The 19178-nt window shown below is 44.3% G+C and overlaps 1 protein-coding gene across 11 annotated transcripts in view; it reads left to right on the forward strand.

Moving 5' to 3' along the window:
• The first annotated feature begins 2339 nt into the window (after positions 1-2339).
• The window catches only part of Cnot1 (CCR4-NOT transcription complex, subunit 1), a 91347-nt gene continuing 74508 nt past the window's right edge, over positions 2340-19178 (forward strand). For 7 of the 11 annotated variants that reach the window (XM_039097544.2, XM_063277847.1, XM_039097549.2 and 4 more), the window contains exons 1-2: positions 2340-2476; positions 18012-18286. In XM_039097544.2, the coding sequence (XP_038953472.1) occupies positions 18185-18286 (102 nt within the window). In that variant the 5' untranslated portion in view covers positions 2340-2476; positions 18012-18184. Of the gene's footprint in view, positions 2477-2918; positions 3663-5938; positions 6077-18011; positions 18287-19178 lie in introns of those variants that run through there. The other 4 variants (XM_063277843.1, NM_001134840.1, XM_063277844.1 and 1 more) reach the window with 4 other exon arrangements.

Here is a 19178-nt window from a genome sequence, read left to right on the forward strand (position 1 = left end):
TCCTAGAAAAGACAAGAACCACCCAGCCTAAACACATAGTCAAAGGACTTTGACCTCCAGGGTATTGTGAAAATCGTGGTTCAGTTTGTATGGCTGTCAAATTTTAGCAGTGATGTTGGTATAGCCTCAGAGGAGAGATGGGCAGTGGGCTTAAGAATCTCCTCTAGGAGGCCCTGTTTGCTTCTGAAAACTGTCAGCTTGGCAACGACAGGCTGAAGCAGGGAAAAGCAAGTCAGCTTTATTTCAGCTTACCTTCAATTTGGGGGAAATTGAAGCTTGAAACTAAAACTAGTTGTAGAATTACAGAATTGATCTTAGGTAGTTGACTTGTATTCCCCTCTCCTCCAGAACAGTCCCTTAGTATTAAATTCAGGACGGCTTGGAACAGGCTCTGGAGTGCCGGAACAACAGACTGTGTTCAGCTTTCTCTCCAACTACAACAACAACACAACAAACAGCAAATAACAAACAAAAGAAAACAAAACCTACAAAACAAAACAACCCCAAAATTCCTAAATTGCACAAATAAAACATTGATAAAAGGGCTGGAGAGATGTCTCAGTGGTTAAGAGCACTGACTGCTCTTCCGGAGGTCCTGAGTTCAATTTCCAGCAACCACATGGTGGCTCACAACCATCTGTAATGGGATCTGATGCCCTCTTGTGGTGTGTCTGAGTACAGTGTAATCATATACATGAAATAAAAACATCGATAAGAAGTTCAAGATGGGGGTTGGGGATTTAGCTCAGTGGTAGAGCGCTTGCCTAGGAAGCGCAAGGCCCTGGGTTCGGTCCCCAGCTCCGAAAAAAAAGAACCAAAAAAAAAAAAAAAAAAGTTCAAGATGGGGCTGGAGAGGAGCAGTTTTGCTGCTTTTGTGGAGGAGCAGGGGTGCATTTCCAGCACTCACAAGGCAGCTTACGACTTTACAGCTGTGACTCTCATCTCAGTCCCAGGGGATCCAATGCCTGGCTGGATACCCGGCACACACCCGAATGGTGAACACAGATGTAGGCAAAAACTCAGACGCTTTTTTGCTTTTTTTTTTTTTTTTAAATCTAGGGGCTAGAAAGATGACTCAGAGATTACAAGTGCTGGGTGCTTTTCCAGAGGATCCACATGGTGGCTCACGACCACCTCGCCTATAACTCCACTTTCAGAGGAACGGACGGACACCTTCTTCTGACCTCTGAGGACACTGTACTCACGTTGTGCATAGATTTACATGCAAGCAAACACCCGTACACATAAAATAAAGTCTTTACCACATCTCTTTAAAGTTTAAATAGACATGGTGTGAGAGGTTTCGACTATTATCATCTCAGTAGTTTGGAAGATTTCAATGAGTTTTATAGTGTGTTTCAGGCCAACCTGGACTATCGTTAGGTTAACTGAATGAGACCTTGTTTCAAAACTCAAACAAACAAAAATCCTGCAACACAGGACACAGCGGATAACATAGTCTTTTATCCAAGAAGCAAATGGCATTGGCATCCTTGAGAATGTGGAAGAGCAGGAGAATTTCAGTTTCTATATCTCTGCAAAGCTTTCCTGCTTCAAAAGACAGAAATGGAAAACAAACTTTAAAAGAGCTAGGGCTAGGTGGGCCTCTGGGAGACTACATTCTCCAGTATGCATTGCTCCCCCAGGGCGCAGACAGTGATGGAAGATACCACGTTACTTTTGCGACAGGAATAGGCGGGGCGTGCGACTACTTAACCCAGGATGCAAAGAATCTCAACTTTGCCCCACGTCTGACGCTTTCTGATGGCTGGTGTTCCTTGCTAAGGAGATGTGAGGAGTGGACAATGCTTCCTCTAGGAACTGCACGGCCTCTCGGACCGTGACATTTCGAAAGGAAAGTAGGCGAGGGCTGCATCGCCCTGTCTCTAAGTTAGAGTAGTTTGTGCGCAGGGTGGCAATGCATTACGGGCTCCCTTCCGTATTTTTTGTTTCTCGGAGGCAATGACCAGCCAGTCTTAATGGGTCGAACACCTCGAAGGCAGATGGATGTCTTCGAGTCCCAAATCGAAGTTCCCAACGTCTACCCATTGGCTCGCACCCGGATGCGCAGGCGCCGGGACTCGGACCCGGTCCCTTAGGGCTGATGAGCGGCAATTGGCTTGAGCCCGCAAAATAGGAGTCTGGATTGGTAGTTGCTAGCAGGAGCCCTGGTTTCTTCCTCGACTTCTGCGAGTGATTAGTGTGTGATTGGTTTAAATCCGCGGGTATCCGTCAGCGATTGGACGGCAGTTGCGGACAGCGTGCGGCCATTGGCTGGCGCTAGGGCCATCCCTCCACCAGCGGGCAGCGAATGGTGAAATGGGAACTGGGAGGGGAAAGGCCGCGACGTGAGCGCGCGACCTCGGGCGCCATTTTGTCGAGAAACAAGCGGAGTTAACCGAAGAGGGGGGTCGAGGAGAGCCGGAGTCGAGGACCCAGGAGTTTCCTGTGTCCAGCGCTGCCGGAGCCGCCTGAGGTGAGGCGGGCTGGGGTTGGGGGTGGCGGAGGCTGGGAGTGTCAAGCTTGGGACGCGGGTCCGGGTGGGAGCGGTACCGGGGGTGGACCAGGGATCACTGGAAGCCTTTCCCAGAGCGTCGGGACTCAGGGGCAGCCGAGACGGAGACGTGGAGCCTGGCGGGAGGGGACGGACTCGGCCGGCTCGCGGCAGCTTTGCTCTCTGGAGAGGGGAGCCCGGAGCGCAGGTCCCTGGGTTCGAAGCGCCTGGCGCGGGTGAGCCCCGGAGCGGCTCGGCCTGGGGCCTGGAGGCTTCGAGGATGGCGGCGGAGGTGGCAGTTCGGATCCTAGGGCCTCGGCTCGCGGCGCGCGCAGTCTGCACCCTCTTCTGAGCGCACGAGCTCCTCAACTGCCCCTTTTCTCCCGGGCTCCCGGATGGGGGGCGATGGGCACGGGCGCCCGCGGCCTAGGTCCTCGGCGGGCGGGGGACGGGTTTGGAGTTGCAGCCGACTCGTAGCGCTTTCCGGGGACTCACTCCCCTCTTTCGCCCCCAGCACGTTGTCAAGTCCCCCGCTTTCTGGTGGTTGGCGGTGGGAGGGGCGGGCGGGAGCGAGCACTTCCGTGTTACTTCTCGCCACAGGTTTTTTGTTTCACTCGCGCGCCCCGGCGCTCGCACTTTCTAACAAGTCGGTTCCCCACTTTAGTCACATAGGTCCCTGTGTCTGTGTGGTCGTTAGTGTTGTTTCTGCCTGTCATCCCCACAGGCAACTCCGTGAAGATGCCCACCAGTGAGCTCTATACTTCTAGATCTTGAAGTTGGTGCAGGTCTTGGAGAGGTTTAAAGCCATGCCACCAGGTCTGGGAGTTCACCCACCTGTGCTCACAGATACTACTTTTAGGAGGAGTGTACTTTGTAGGTTTTTCAAAGTGTTGTATGTAAAAATCAAACTTTATGGGAGGTAAACGTCCCCCTGAAGTCATCTCGACAAATATTACACTCCCTCCTTCCGTGGACATTTAATCCAGGCAGGCCTTGTATCAGCGAGCTTTAGCCCCAGATGTCCAGTGTCTTTGGGGCCTACTTTTCTTTCTCTCTATTAAAAACCGAGTAACAGTACCTGAGTTTCCCTACCAGTTTTGTTGCAGTTCGATCCCTTGTGATTACAGTGGAGATTAAAAAAAAAAAAAATCAGCCAGCCAGTAAATGAGTAAGTGTACCCCTTATTAGAGAAAATGCCAGCGTTTCCCTCATGACCTCCCTCTTTGGAAAAGGAGTAGGGATACATGTGTGAAAATGGTGAGGGTATGAATGGGATCTGTTTTCAGGGATGTGTGAGGACATTACAGACTGTTGTCCCATTACAGGAAACTGGGCTTCCAGGAGCAAGCAGTGCCTTTGCCTGAGTAGTAGTATGCTAGTCAGTCAGGGAGTATTGCTATTAATGGTTCATTTTGCAGGCAGAGGGAGGGGCTGACTTGGAAATTTGGTTCTTTTTCGACTGGTCCTGGCGGTTAGTGGAAGTCTAGAAGAGAGGCATAAAAACCCTGACCTTTAACTGGGTGTGGTGACACTGACTGCTTTTAATCCCAGCAGTACAGAATGGGGCATGAAGCTCTTTGTCATTTGTTTAAGGCCTAGGCCACATACTAAAACCTTGTCTCAAAAAACAGAGGCAGGGTGAGGGGGATCCTAATACCTGAAAGTATTTTTTTAACCCAAGATTAAAATTTGTTGAATCTGTCTGTGTCTGTCTGTCTGTCTGTCTGTCTCTCTCTCTCTCTCTCTCACACACACACACACACACACACAAAGTGACTTTGTGCCACAGCCCAATTTTGAGAATGGATTTCAGGTCCTCATGCTTGGTGGCAAATGCTTTTACCTTCTGAGCCATCTCGAGACCCTTACAATTATAGTCTTAAAAGTTGGCTTTTTTTGCTTTTTATTTTATTTTATTTTTGTGTGTGCGTGTTTGTGTGTGCGTGTTTGTGCGTGCGTGTTTGTGCGTGCGTGTTTGTTCATATCTATGTGCATGATGTGCATGCTTGGTACCTGAAGAATTCAGAAGAGGGCATTGAATCCCTTGGAACTGGGGTTATGGGTGGTTTGGAACCACTCTGTGGGTCTTGGTAACTTGGGGCAGCAAAGGGCTCTCTTGACTGCTGAGCCATCTCTCTCTGCAGCACTTTGAGACAAGGTATTGCTCTTGTAGTTGAGGGTAGCCTCGAACTCAGAGTCCTGCTGTTTGAGTTTACTGGGTGACAGTGTTACAGCATGGTTGGATTACATGTTGGGTAGAGTCATCACCACATAATCGTGTTCTGTCTCTAAAACACATTTGTCGTGTGAGTGGATTCATGTTGGTATGGTGAGTACACGTCACAGTACTCATATCAAGGTTAGAGGACAACTTTCAAGAGCAGTTTCTCTTCGACTGTTTGGGTCCCAAGCATACAATACCGGTTGTCAGGCTTTGTGGCAAGTGCCTCTACCCACTGGTGTAACTGCACTTGTCCCCATTTGATGCTTCTTAGAATTAACAAAAACAATATCTGCTTTTTTGAAATGGCGTGTTTGCTGACACTCTGTATGCGTTGTTGGGGCTTGAACACAAGACTTTAACGCTAGGCAAATGTTCTACCCCTGAGTTAGATGTTCTGCCCTTTGTCCTTCACCCTCATCCCCAAGGACTCATTATGAAACGTAGGCTAATCTTGGACTTGTCATCCTACTTCCCAAATGCTGAAGTTACAGGTGTGTGCCATCACTTCTGTTTGGGGTTTATGTCTCTTATGTGCTTGTTTTATTTATTTAGAGACAGAATTTCTCTGTATCCTTGGCTGTCCTGGAACTAAACTCAGTTTGTAGACCAGGCAGGCCTCAAACTCAGAGATCCTCCTGCTTCTTCCTCCCAAGCCCTGGGGTTAAAGGTGTTTGCCACTATCTGGCATGTTTTGATATATTTTTAATAAAAGGTATATGTGTATGTAAGTATGCCTTCTTGTCTTAACCACTAAGCCTCAAGAACAAAAGTTTTCACTTATAAAGGATTAGCTGAAATGATGGGCTTGGTGAGTTCAGCACTGAGGCTTAGGCAGGAAGGTCAGGATGCCAAGGCCAGCTTCAGCTCTGTGAGTACACTGTCGCTGTCTTCAGACACACCAGAAGAGGCCATCAGATCTCATTACAGATGGTTGTGAGCCACCATATAGTTGCTGGGATTTGAACTCAGGACATCTACTAGAAGAGTAGTCAGTGCTCTTAGCCTGGCTGAAACACTTAAATGACACTGAATAAGCGTTCCTGTTTCAAAGTGAAATCCCAATGAGGTTTTTGTTTTGTGGTTCTAGGTGTGGTATCTTGGGATCTGGCATATACTAGGGAATCTTCTGTTGTTAAACTATAGTCCTAGCTCCCAGTGAATATTAAGTTTAATTAAGATTCCACATATAGGAAGTGCAATGCTTTTCTGTTGGTTCATAGTTTTATTATATTTGCAGGTTTGGAAGCCAGAAGACAACTTGGTAAGAGTCAGTTCTCACCTGGCCGGTCCTGAGAATTGAACTCAAGTTAACAGGCTTTTCCCATCGAGGGACCTCATTGTTTTGTTTTTATATTGAGGTGGGGGTCTCACTATGTATTGCACTAGCAGTAGACCATACTGGCCTTGATCTCACAGTGACCCAGCTCTCAGGTGTTGAGGTTAAGGGTGCTAGCCACCAGACTGGGCTGACTCATGTTTCTGAAGCATGTTTCAAAGGCCAGAATGATCTTCACTGTGCTTGGTTTTTTATGTTAATATTTATGTATTTGTAAGAATATAGCAAAGGAGATAAAAGTCATTCATTGAAAAGTGTTTCTTGAGAAGGTAGTAATTAATCTGAGATGCTGTTATGATTTCTTGAAGCAGCCTCTGGAAGGGTAGTTTCAAGTGGTGTAGGTGGTTTAAGAAGTTCATTTCCAGGGCTTGGAGATGGTTCACTGGGTAAAGTTGGGAGGAGAGAACTAACTCCACAAAGTAGTCCATTGATCTTCACGTTTGCTCTAGCATGGGTTCTACACATATACGACAATTAAATTTCAAGCCAAGGCAGGAGAAGTCATAGTAAGATTCTATCTTGGAAAACCAGATTTCCATAGTAAGATGAGACTCTCTTACTATAGGATCTCCATACTAAGATCCTATTTTTGAAAATCAAAAAACATTTTGGTCTTGTATTGTGGAAAACTCAACTTCTAGAATGTGGCTTACTTTTGTTATACTTGTTAAAATGCAATTCCTGAACATAGAATTAATGAGATAATAAACCGCAGGGGAAACTTGATTTGATGGTGTGGCTGTAATCCACCAACGACGCTGAGACAGCAATATCTTGAGTTGTACACCAACTTAGTGTGCAGAATGAGAGCCTGTCTCAAACGTGTGTGTGTGTGCGTGTTTGGTGATCACCTAATTACATGAGATGTTGAGTGATAGATTTGTACTTTGAAGAACACAACGTAGATTATGTGTAAATGCAGGCACAAATGGCCTTGGCTTTAGTGAGGCTGACAGAGGACAACCTCAGGTGTTAGTCTTCACTTTCCTCTTTAACAGTCTTTGTTTTTCTACTGCATATGCTGGCCAGTTGGCCCACAAGTTCTGGGATTCTCTCTTCTTCACCAGGATTATGACGGGCACATAGTTCCTGGCTTTTCTGTGAGTTCTGGAGATCTGAATTCGAATTTAAGTTCTCATGCGTAGGTAGGAGGCACTTTTAATCAGCTGACCATGTAAATTTTCTTTGTGGAAATAGCCCCACCTTGTATAGCTTGACTAATTTGGATTTTGTGATGTGAACAGGCTGACTTCAGAGTTGGAATGCTTTTCCCACATGCTGGGATTATAGACGTGTACCACAACACCGTCTTCCTTTTTGTTTTTAAGATTATATATGAAGTCTGTGTATGTATGTGCATGACCAGAAGAGAAGAGTGGATTGCCTGGAGCTAGAGTTATAGGTGACTGCTAGATGTGGGCGTTGGGAACCGTGTTTTGAGTCCTGTTAGAGCAGCCCGCACACACTCTTACCCATAACTGCTGAAGACGACTACAGTCTCAGCTTTCCTTCTCCCACCTTGTCTTTGTTTGAGATGGTCTTGCTGTGGTTTAGTCTTTCCTGGCCCAGAACTGGAACCTTGATGCATAGGGGTGCAACTCTGCTCTACCATGTTTCTCTCCGTCTTTGGGGTGAGGGGAATGAAGACTTAACTTGTACCCCTGGCTGACTTGGGATTCATTATGTTCGCTTGCCTTTTTTGATTAAAGGTATGTTCCACTGTGCCTAGTTTGCAAGGCCCTGGGTTCGGTCCCCAGCTCCAAAAAAAAAAAAAAAAAAAAAAGAACCAAGAAATCTTGATGGTGGAAGAGGCTGCAAGAGGTTTCTTTAAAAACCTTGGGTTTGTTTTTAAATTGTGTATGTTTTGGGGAGTTAACCATAGTCCTTTCAGAATTTACAGAATTACTCTTTTTTTTTTTTTTTTTAATTACTTTTTTCCTCCTGCAATGGGGTTTCTCTGCCTTGGCTGAAACTTAACTTGTAGACCGGGCTGGCCTCGAACTCAGATATCCTCTTGCCTCTCTTTCAGTTCTGGGATTAAAGGTGTGTGCGTCATGCTGTGCACCTGTATACAGTTGCTTCTTAATGCTAGAAACCTTGGTGATCTTGAATAGGTTGAAATGCATTGTCTTGTTCAGAGGTCTACACTCACCCACAGTGACGTCTGAATGGTCTTTAACAACAACAACAAAAAGCAAACAATGTAGTTTGGGTTGTTTTTTTAAATTTGTTAATGGGTGTTTTGCCTGCGTGCATGTCTGTTCATGTGTGTCTGGTGCTATTAAAGACCAGAAGGGGACATCATATGCCCAAAACTGGAATCAGTTGTGAAGCCACCACATGGGTGCTGTGAATAAAACCCAGGCTTATTAGTCATTGCTCTTACCCACCACCCCTTATCTACATGTCCTGAGGCAAGCAGACAGGTGCAAGGTCATGTTCTTTTTTTTTTTTTTTTTTTTTTTCGGAGCTGGGGACCGAACCCAGGGCCTTGCGCTTGCTAGGCAAGCGCTCTACCACTGAGCCAAATCCCCAACCCGGCAAGGACGTGTTCTTGTGGCACTTCCTGAGCTGTGTCTTTAGATGTAGTTGAGATAATTCTGGTGGGTGGTGGTGGTTCTCTGCATTTTTATTCATGTTGGTCACCACACTCAACAGGCTTGTTACTCAGATGGAGACTTAGCAGTGTGAGGGCATCTTGAAGGGTAGATCAGTATTTTTACTGAATTGTATTTTCTCCCAGGAAGGTCCTCTTGTTTTGAAAGTACATGGGCTGCTTTTGATAAGCACTTGTTCTGAACATCTGCCATCTTCTCAACAACAGCCTGAGAAGTGTGGCACCCCAAGTCCAGGTTTCCTTTCCAGAGGTGCGGTGGGAGAGAGGGAGGGAGGGAGACTGAGATTGAGACTCACTGTCTGTCTTTGTACATGAGAGGGTGCTTGAAAGGTAATGTAGGTCAGGAAGAACTGTGGGTGTCAGTGTTTTCCTCTAACTTTGAGCCGGCTGTCTTTGTTCGCTGTTACACTGTGCTAGGCTAGTTTGTCTAGGAGCTTCAGGTGTCTTTGTTCGCTGTTACACTGTGCTAGGCTAGTTTGTCTAGGAGCTTCAGGGCTTTCCCACCTCTGCTACCTTCTTGTAGGGCACTGGGATTCCAGACATTACAGGTGGTTGTAACATGGAAACCAAATTTGGATCCTCAGAGAAGCAAATGCTTTCAACCATTGAGCCATTGTCCCAGCCTTCCTAAAAAATATTTCTGACACTGGGCATTTCTAAGTCTAAGAATAGAATTTTTTAACATTCAAAATGTTTTATTATTTTTATTGGGGTTTTTGCGAGCTCCAGTGTCCTTGTGGAGATCATGCTTTGTGGCAAGTCATCTTACAGGCTCAAGAACACATTATTAAAGTTAGTATGCACGTGTCGTGGCATACATAGTGGAAGTCAGAGGACTGCTTACAAGAGACTTCTCTCATTGCACTGCCAAAGCGCTTACTTCTGAGGCATCCTGTCTGACAAGAACACTTAAATTTTGAAGCTGAGTATGGTACATGGTTGTAACCCATCTACCTGAGAGAGAGGCTGAGGTGTACTTGGCTTACATGCTGGAGATGAGCCTGGGATATGCGAGTTGAAGGCCAGTGCTACATCTACTGTCTCATAAGGCCAACGTTGGGATTCATATCGTTTATACTTTTTCACATTTGTGTAATTGTGCTTTTTAGCTGGGCTAGCAGAGGTATGGCTGCAGTGCACACATTCATCATTCTGCCTGTGGTATTTGAGAATTCACCCCCCTTTTTCAAGAAGATACACATCATAGTTACTTAAAAGTATTGAATATTAAAGTTACCTGTAGTTGTGTATCATTGTGGATCTGTGCATGTGAGTGCTGGTACCTGTGGAGCCAGAGGAGTTTTATTCCGGTGGATCTAGACTTTAGAAGGCCTATGTGGGTGCTGAGAATAGAACTCTGATCCTCTAGAAAAGCAGTGTGGGCTTCTGACTTCTGAGCCATCTCTTCAGTACAAGTGAAGTTTTAGTTTCTCTCTGGAAATCAAAGTAATTGGCATTAACTTGTTTAAATATACTAATAGTTTTGAAATATTTGTATGTAGCCTTTTTGAGTCCTTACCTGTCTTTGGTTTTAGTGACTAATTTCTACCCTCCAAAACACACACACACACACACACACACACACACACACACACACACACACACACACTTTTTTTTTCTTTCAGAGCAAGGGTCTTACTCTCTATCCCTGTATGGCTTGTATGTGGTTTCACAGAATGGGCTGGGTTCTAGCTCACAGAACTCCCATCCTCCACATCTGCCTTTGGAGTGCTGGGGTTAAAGGTGTGTGCCACCACATCTGGCCAAGATGCTTACATATTATAAACTGATCTTCTGCTTTCTGTGTCCTGGCTCTAAACCTAAGCCTCCCTCCATCCCCACCCCTGAGCCTTCTAGTAACCTGGATTGCAGATACGCCTCATAACATTTTAACCTCAGTAATTTCCCTTAAGTTTTTTTTATAAAGTTTTTTAATTGATTATATTTTATGAGTGTGAATGTTTTATGTGTGCCATATCATGCCTGGTACGCATTAGAGGTAAGGATGGTTGTAAACCACCATGTGGGTGCTGAGAATTATTAGATCCAGGTCCTCTGCAAGAGCAGCAAGTGGTTTTTAACCTCCTGGTCCCTCCATCCTCTTTGCCTCATGGTTTCTTTAAGATTACTGCTGGGACTCTGTCTGTAGTTACGTACCTTTTGATTTGTTTTTTGCCTTTTTTTTTTTTTTTTTTTTCTTTTTTTTCGGAGCTGGGGACCGAACCCAGGGCCTTGCACTTGCTAGGCAAGCGCTCTACCACTGAGCTAAATTCCCAACCCCTTGCCTTTTTTTTAAAAAAAAAAAGATTTGTTTATTTATTTTTATGTATGTGAGTACACTGTTGCTGGCTTCAGACACACCAGAAAGAGGGTATTGGATCCCATTACAGATGGTTGTGAGCCACCATGTGGTTGCTGGGAATTGAACTCAGAACCTCTGGAAGAACAGTCAGTGCTCTTAAACGCTGAGCCATCTCTCCAGCCCTGTGATTTGCTTTTTGAGATAGGGTCTCACTATGTAGTCCAGGCTGTTTAGAACTGTGTAGATCAAAATAGCCTTGAATTCAGATCCTCCTGCCTCTTTCCAGAGAGCTGGGATTAAAGGTATGTGCGGTAACACTTGGCCCTTGTGGCAAGTTACCAATACCTTATTGATACATGAACGTGTAATTAAAGGCATCTCCTGAATGGGCTTCAGAGACAAACATTTTCAGACTTTGACTACATTGTTTTCTTTCTTTTTTTAGATGTATTTACTTTGTATGAATGTTTTACCTGCAAGTATGTATCTTTTCCGTGAGTACCAGGTGCCCTTAGCTGAGAATGTTGGATCCTCTGAAACTGAAGTTTATGGGTGGTCCTGAGCCACCACCATTTGAGTGTTGGGAATGTTTCCCTTTTTTAAAAAACCCTCATCTTTCATTGGGGCATGGTGATGCACACATGTAATTTTGTTGCCTTCCAGTATGAAGTGGGAAGAAAAATTGCCTGTCAATCTAAGCTACTAGTGATGTGTATCTTGATACACAGAAAGAGAGAGACCATACCAGGTTGTGTTTTACCAACCTAGAAGTTGAATATATTTACTGGGTACAGGAAGGAGGTCCGCAAATCCTCCAGAGTTAGTATTTCAGGTGTGTGCCTGTGCCCGCCCAGCTTGTGTTTAGTTAGCGTGTTTTTTTTTTTTTTTTGGTTCTTTTTTTCGGAGCTGGGGACCGAACCCAGGGCCTTGCACTTCCTAGGCAAGCGCTCTACCACTGAGCTAAATCCCCAACCCCAGTTAGCGTGTTTCTGATTTAACCTCTTTTATGCCTTTCTTAGCCATTTGTTTTATACTCTTTAGTTTGTGGTTTATCTAGCTTTTTGCAAATGTGTACTTTGTGTATAGAAAGAGTGGTATATACTTCAAATGCTTAGGCAAAATGCAAACTAATATATGGATTGCGTGCATGTATATTGCCCAGACTGTGACTGCATCAGTCACCTCCTCATGGGTACTCTTTGTGTAGATTTATTTTATGAGTGCTTGGTACAACTGTGGGCCAGAAGAAGGCATTAGATCCCTTTATAGATAGCAGTGAGCCACCATGTGGGTGCTGGGAATTGAACTCAGGACCTCTGGAAGAGCAGTCAGTGCTCTTAACTGCTAAGCCATCTCTCCAGCCCATGGGTTTTCTTTTGCTGACCAGTATTGCAGTTGACAATATTTTGTGTGTTACTGGAAACTTTGAAATGGAAGTATGTAGATTATTAGAAAGATTGCCTTTCTAAGAGGATTTTAAGTGAAAGTCTCTGTGTGATCACTGTTAATCAAGACCATATTTTTCTTTAGTTGTGCTTGGTAGCTGTTTTCATTTACCATTAAAAAAAAAAGCACAACAAAACAACAAAAGTGGGATCCTGCTATTCAGAGTTTTGCAGCTTTCCCAGGACAACATGGATGGCTTACGTTAAATTATACCTGACGTTCAAGAGACTCTTCTTTTGAATGGTGTTCTCTAGTGAAAATATGAATGTCCTTTCCTAAGCTTTTCTTTCTACAGGATACAAAGTGGGTGTTTCAGAAAGCTATATTAAGTTGTTATTTTGCTTGTTGGACAGAGTTCTGTGGACTGTGATAACCTTTATGCCAGTGGAATTTTCAGTTATTCCTGCTGTTTTGGAGGATTCCTCAAAATGTCTTTGTCCCCTGAGATTGCTATTTTGCTTTTTATTATCTTTTTTTTAAGGATTAGGGGAGGGAAGTTGCTAGGAACCAAACCCAGAGCCTTTTGTGGGCTAGACCAGCCCTCTGTCACTAAGCAATATCTCCAGTCCATTGAATAGTATTATTTTTCATTTACTTCAAAATATTAACTGTTCAGGTAATAGTTGGCTTGTGTTATATTGCTGTGACATATTAGTGCTGTTTCTTGTCATGGGTGTGTTTATTTTGAGACAGTCTTTTGTAGCCTCTGTACCCTTAAATTCTGTGCTTAAAGTTATTCAACGGTCTTAATGATGGGGCCATTTAATATCCTTCCTCATGTTGTGCTGACCCCTAACCATAGAGTTGTTTTTGTTGCTACTTCATAACTATAATTCTGGTACTGTTATTAATAGTAATGTAAATATTTTTGGAGATAGGGATTTACCAAAGGGGACACAATCCACACAAGTTGAGAACCACCGCTTTAGAATATTGATATTACAGAAGTGTGCCATCACGGTTAGTGGTCAGTGCCCCACCATTTGCCCTGTACAGCACCATCAAGTTAAGAAGGGAAGGACAATGGTATGGCCATGGGATGGTTTAATGGTTGAGGCTTAGTGTGGTTGTTTCCAATAGGTAGTTATTTTCAGTGTAACTGTCCTAGTGGCACACTCAACAAATCCTGTGAGCTTTAGAAGGATGCATAAGTGTGTTTCTAAGGGAGAGGGGGAGACTTGTTAAAATAGTAACTTTTTTGAGTTTTTGTTTTTTAAGTGTGCATTTTGTATGTGTGTGTTTATGTGCAGATGCCGGGGGGGGGGGGGAGAGTTGTCAGCTACCTGGTGTGGATGCTGGTCCTTGAAGGAAGGTCCTCCTGAAGAGCTATGCATGTCCTTCTTTGTTTGTTTTGTTTTTTTCAAGACCGGGTTTCTCAGTGCTCTTATTTTTATTTTAGGTCGGGTGTGTTGGTGTTTTTGCCAGCATGTATGTCTGTGTGAGGGTGTCAGATCCTACCGCTATGTGGGTGTTAGGAGTTGAACCCTGGTCCTCTGGAAGAGCAACCAGCACCTACTGCTGATCTCTCCAGCCTTGCTCTATATGCTCTTAGTTGCTACTAGGTCATCTCTCTAGCCTCCTTTGAGTGTTCTCTTTCAAGGTTTTGGTTTCGCTTAATTTTTAAATGTTGGTTTGTGCCGTGGCCTGTTTGTGGGAGCCAGGGCAACCCTCAGGAGCTGGTTTCTTCCATCCTCTTGCAGGGAGTGAATTCAGATTGTCAAGTATTTCACCAGCCCAGCAGCCCAGCCAAGAGATGGCTCAGTGATTAAGAGTTTACAACCCCCCTGTAACTCTAGTTTCAGGGAATCTGACACCGTTTGGCCTCCAAGGGTATTATTGCAGACCTGTGGTGCCCAGACTTACAAGCAGACAAAACACCCATGCAAAAAAAAAAAAAAAAAAAGTTAAAAAAATTATGCGGTGGTGTGATAGCACGCACTTTTAGTCCCAGCCCTTGGAAGACAGAGGCAGGCAGATTTCTGAGTTTGAGGGCAGAAGGGTCTACAGAATGAATTCTAGGACAGCCAGGGCTACAGAGAAGACCTGTCTCAAAAACTTACTAATTAAATAGATTCTAAAAAGTTAAAAATTGCAACAAAGCAAAAAAAGAAAAAAAAAGCCAAAGCCAAAACAACCAAAAAGCCCTCAAAAACTATGCAATTGCCCTACCCCAAACAAACAGAAGAGCTGAAGAAAATGTTTAGCAGGAAGCGTGTTAGCAGTGTTTCTGTAGCCTGTGTTACTTTGTATTACAGTATTTAGTACAGATACAGTATAACAAAATATTGTGATCTAAATTATGGATGCATTTATGGGACTAGAGCTGAACTGGAAGTTAGTGTATGCTATAGAAGCTGGTAAATTAAAATTTACATTAAAATTCATGGGCCAGTGAGATGACTTAGCATCTAAAGGTAATTACTGCCAAGTGTGATATGATTTTGCTCCTGAGATCCACCTAAGACCCATGTTAAAGACAAAGCTGGGGGCTGGGGATTTAGCTCAGTGGTAGAGCGCTTACCTAGGAAGCGCAAGGCCCAAGGCCCTGGGTTCGGTCCCCAGCTCCGAAAAAAAGAACCTCCCCCCCCCCAAAAAAAAAAGACAAAGCTGACTCCCACCAGCTGGACTTGAACTCACAGATTCACTTGACTGTGTCTCTGAGTTCTGAGATTAAAGGTGTGTGCCCCATACCTGGCACAGGGTGACTGAGTCCTTCATGTCCATGGTTTTTCAGGTTTTTAGGGCTTAGAGGATGACTTGGTAGGTAAAGTGCTGCCGTGCAGCCATGATGGCCTGAGTGTGGTTCTCCAACTTGGCATTCTGCAGCCCCACGAGGGCTTGCTGGCCCAGAAGTTTAGCATAATTCGAGCTGTAGGTTCAGTTGAAAGAGCCTAGTGCCCTCCAAAGGGGAAAATAGATAATCCTGACTTCACCTCTGACTTGTACACATCCACACCGTACATTTCTCTCTGCCTTATTGGTGTTAGACTACAGAGAAGAACAGAAGATAGGGCCCGAGAAATAGGTACAAGGTATATCTGAGTGATTCAGGTGAACAAAGATGGTAGGAGGATAGTAGTGAGCAAAGGGAGTTTAAGATCTTGTTATGAATAATTTGAGAGATAATAGTATCAGTTGAAATTGGGAAGACTGCAAACACAGAAATAAAACACTGAGAGGGAGGATCAGGGCTTTTTGATTTTAAACATATTGTGTGTTAGCTATTGGAATTATGTAATAGCTGGACACCATTTTTGGGGCTTGAGCTGGAGGAAGAATTGGAGAATTAATGCTGTAGATAGATTTTAAAATCATAAACTGAAGTAGATTACAAAAAAATTGAGTAACAGAGAAGAAAAGGCTGAGGTCTCTTAATGTGAAAACAAAGGCTAGTAAAGGACCCCAGAGAGAAATTCTTGGAATCAACAGAATAAAGTAAGGTTAATTTGGAGGGAGGGGAGTGGTCAGTTTTGTCGTAGGTGACATAGATTCCATTTCTTGGATCACACCAGGATCTGTGTAGGCAATGGGAGATAGTGGGAGTTGTGACTGGTAATGTTTTATGTTGGGTTCAATTCCAAGCACCCACCTGCTTTGGTTTCTCAAACTGTAGACCAGGCAAAGCGCTCCCAGAGATATGCCTACTTCACACCTACCTGGTCCTCATCTTTAAAAAGGTGTGTGAGGGGGGTGCTGGGGAGGGGATGTCCAAGCTCCTGCTCATGTCTGTCCCTGTAGAGGCTAGAAGAGGGCAGCAGTGGCCAATTCTGAAGTTGGAGTTACAGGTAGTTGTGACCAGCCCAATTGTGGGGATACTAGGAGCGAAACACTAGTCCGCTGGTAAGCAGCAACTACCCTTGGCTCCTGAGCCGTCTTTGCAGCCCCTTCATTCATTTAAATAGCTGTCTTATTTGGCTGTAGTTAGTGTGTGCATTAAGTCCTGCAGGTTCAACCTTGGGCCTTGTGTTACACAAGGCAAGCATTCCTCCACTAAGGTGCTTTTAAAAAATTTTTTTTTCTGATGAAAATTACTAACTTATAAAAAAATTTAAGGGGGAAAATGCATCTGACAAAATAGCCTTTTTTGCATTTTTTGAGACAAGGTTTCATGTAAGCCACATTTGCCTTGAACTGGTTATGCAGCCAAGGATAATCCGGATTTTCCTGCCTTGGGATTTATGGCTTATGGATCCCACTTAGTAGGAAATGAATGCACTGTAGTTCTGCCTGTGTGTGTATCTGTGAGGCTGTAAGATCTTGGAGATAAGATGGTTGTCAGCAGCCACGTGGGCACTGGGAACCAAACCCAGTCCTCTGGAAGGACAGTCAGTGCCTTTAACCTGAGCTATCCCTCCAGCCCCAGGAATATAGTCTTAATCAATTTCAAGGTTCAAGATTAGTAGGATGATAAATGTTCCATTACTGTTAAGACATTTAAAGACAAAGAGATGGCCCAGTGGTTAAGAGCTCATGTTGCTCTTGGAGAGGACTGGAGTTTGGTCTCCAGTCTGCATGAGGCTACTTTAATAGTAAATTAACTCCAGCTAAAGGGGTTCTAGGACCTCTTCTGGCCTCCACAGAAACAGATACAGACTTTCAGATATATATGAAATAAATCTGTCAAAAACAACAAAATCTTTAATTTATGCCTGAGGTGTGAATTTGCAGTGAAAAAGGTTTGTGTTTTGGTTTGGTTTTGTTAGCAACTTCTTAGGGTGCTGGCTGGGGATAAACTAGTGAACAATCTGCCATTTTAGCTTTATTACAGTTTGGGGTTTTCCTTTCCAAAACAAATTTTTTTTTAATTAATTTAAGAATAACTTTGTTTTTTGAGACGGGGATTCTTTGTATCCCTGGCTGCCCTGGAACTCACTGTGTAGCTCAAGCTGGCCTCAAACTCTGCCTTCCATGTGCTGTGATTAAAGGCATGAGCCACCTTTACTTAGAAGCAGGCATGCCTGGCTCTATAAAAATTTTTTTTTCCCTTTTGGAAACAGAGTCTCACTTTGTAGCTTTTGCTGGCCTAGCAGATATATAGATAAGGCCGGCCTTGAATCCTGAGATCCTCCTGCTGCCCTGGGCTCTGAGGGTCTAAATTATTCTTAGGAGCACTTTCAACTTTAGCTTCTGGAGTTCACTTTCCAGCTAGCCATTTAAATCCCTACAAGATGTATCCTGAAGTACAACTTTAAGATTCTGCTGTAGTGTGGGAGTCAGGTGGGCCAGTGGAGTCTTAGGAACCAGTGTATCCTGTGGGAGGGGCACTAAGGTGAGGTAAGTCTTCACACACCTAACTTCACACCTGCTCTCAACCTAAGGCTGAGTGAGAAGCAGTCTCAGACACAATCCTAACTCGTGTGCTCCTCCTGTTGGTTCTGAAGTTATTAAATGAAATTGATAAAATAGAGATCTCAGAAGGTGCAGATTGTCTTATTAAATTTAAAGTCTTGGACACTACTGTCTTTCAATTTAGAGCATGGCATTTTACCCTTCCTGGTTGAGACAGTGTCCTTAGTAACATTTTAAATGAGAGGAACAAAAGTTATCTAACCCTCCCTCACAACTGAATTCTGGAATTTTGTTTTTAAACAGGTGCCATGTTTCAGAACAGAGTAAGACACTTGGTAAAGAAGAACTGAAGACATTTATAGATACCAGAGATAGCCTGATTACAAAGAAAGCATTAACCTGCCTCTGAGGTGACTAAAGGGGAATAATGGTGATTTTGCGCCGGGCTCGGCCGCCTGCTTCCGCCCCAACCAGCAATGAATCTTGACTCGCTCTCGCTGGCCTTGTCTCAAATCAGCTACCTGGTGGACAATTTAACCAAGAAAAACTACCGAGCCAGCCAGCAGGAAATACAGCATGTAAGTACTCTATTGAGAATATATCAGCATCGAAGCAAACAAATAACCAATTGGTAATAAGCTTGCAATTTACGTTACGGGTGATAACGCCTGCTGCTTTGTGTTGGTTTGCTTTAGAACATAGGGACCTGATACAGTCTGGGTATATTCACAGGTTCCTATTCTGTGGAACAAATGCGAAGCCAGGCAGAGTCACACGTGCACTTAATCCTAGTACTTGGAAGGCGAGGCAGGTGAATCTGTGCTTTGATGCCAGTCAGTCTGCATAGAGTTCTTGACTAGCCGCCATGGCTCCATAAGGAAACTTTATCTGAGAAACAGACATTAATGCCAAAAACCAAGGAAAAACACATGATCTGACTGGGTTCGGTCTAGTTCTACTTTTTTCTCCTCTTGCGTATTAAGAGGGAATGGCTCAGTGGATAAAGTGGTTGCTGTGTTTAGTGTGAAGATGAACATTAGGATCCCTTACGCCCACAAGAAAGCTGGGAAACTCTGGCACCTGCCTGTTATCTCAGTTCTCTGGAGGCAGAGACAAGCTTCCAGGACAATGTGATCAGCTAGACTAGCCATAATTGGTGAATTCTGGGTTCAACCACAGACTGTCAATCAGTAAAGTATGGTGGAGGAAGACATCTGATTTCCACTTTGGGCCCCTATAGGCTCTCTCACATTCATGCAGCTGCTTCCTTGTGCTAACAAATCCACACGAAACTGCACCGGCGGAAGTAGGAGGTACTCAGTGGTGGGTGGTTGTTTAGTACGGGTTCAGTGACAGTTGTCTGTGACTGTCCTCCTCCTGGGTGTGAAGCTCTCATTCCCAAGTGATGATGCTGAGCTAACGCTGAGCTCCACTTACCAGGAGTTGCGTCCTTGTAGAAGAACCTGTTGG

Source organism: Rattus norvegicus, chromosome 19, assembly GCF_036323735.1.
Source record: "Rattus norvegicus strain BN/NHsdMcwi chromosome 19, GRCr8, whole genome shotgun sequence".
Lineage (NCBI taxonomy): Eukaryota > Metazoa > Chordata > Mammalia > Rodentia > Muridae > Rattus > Rattus norvegicus.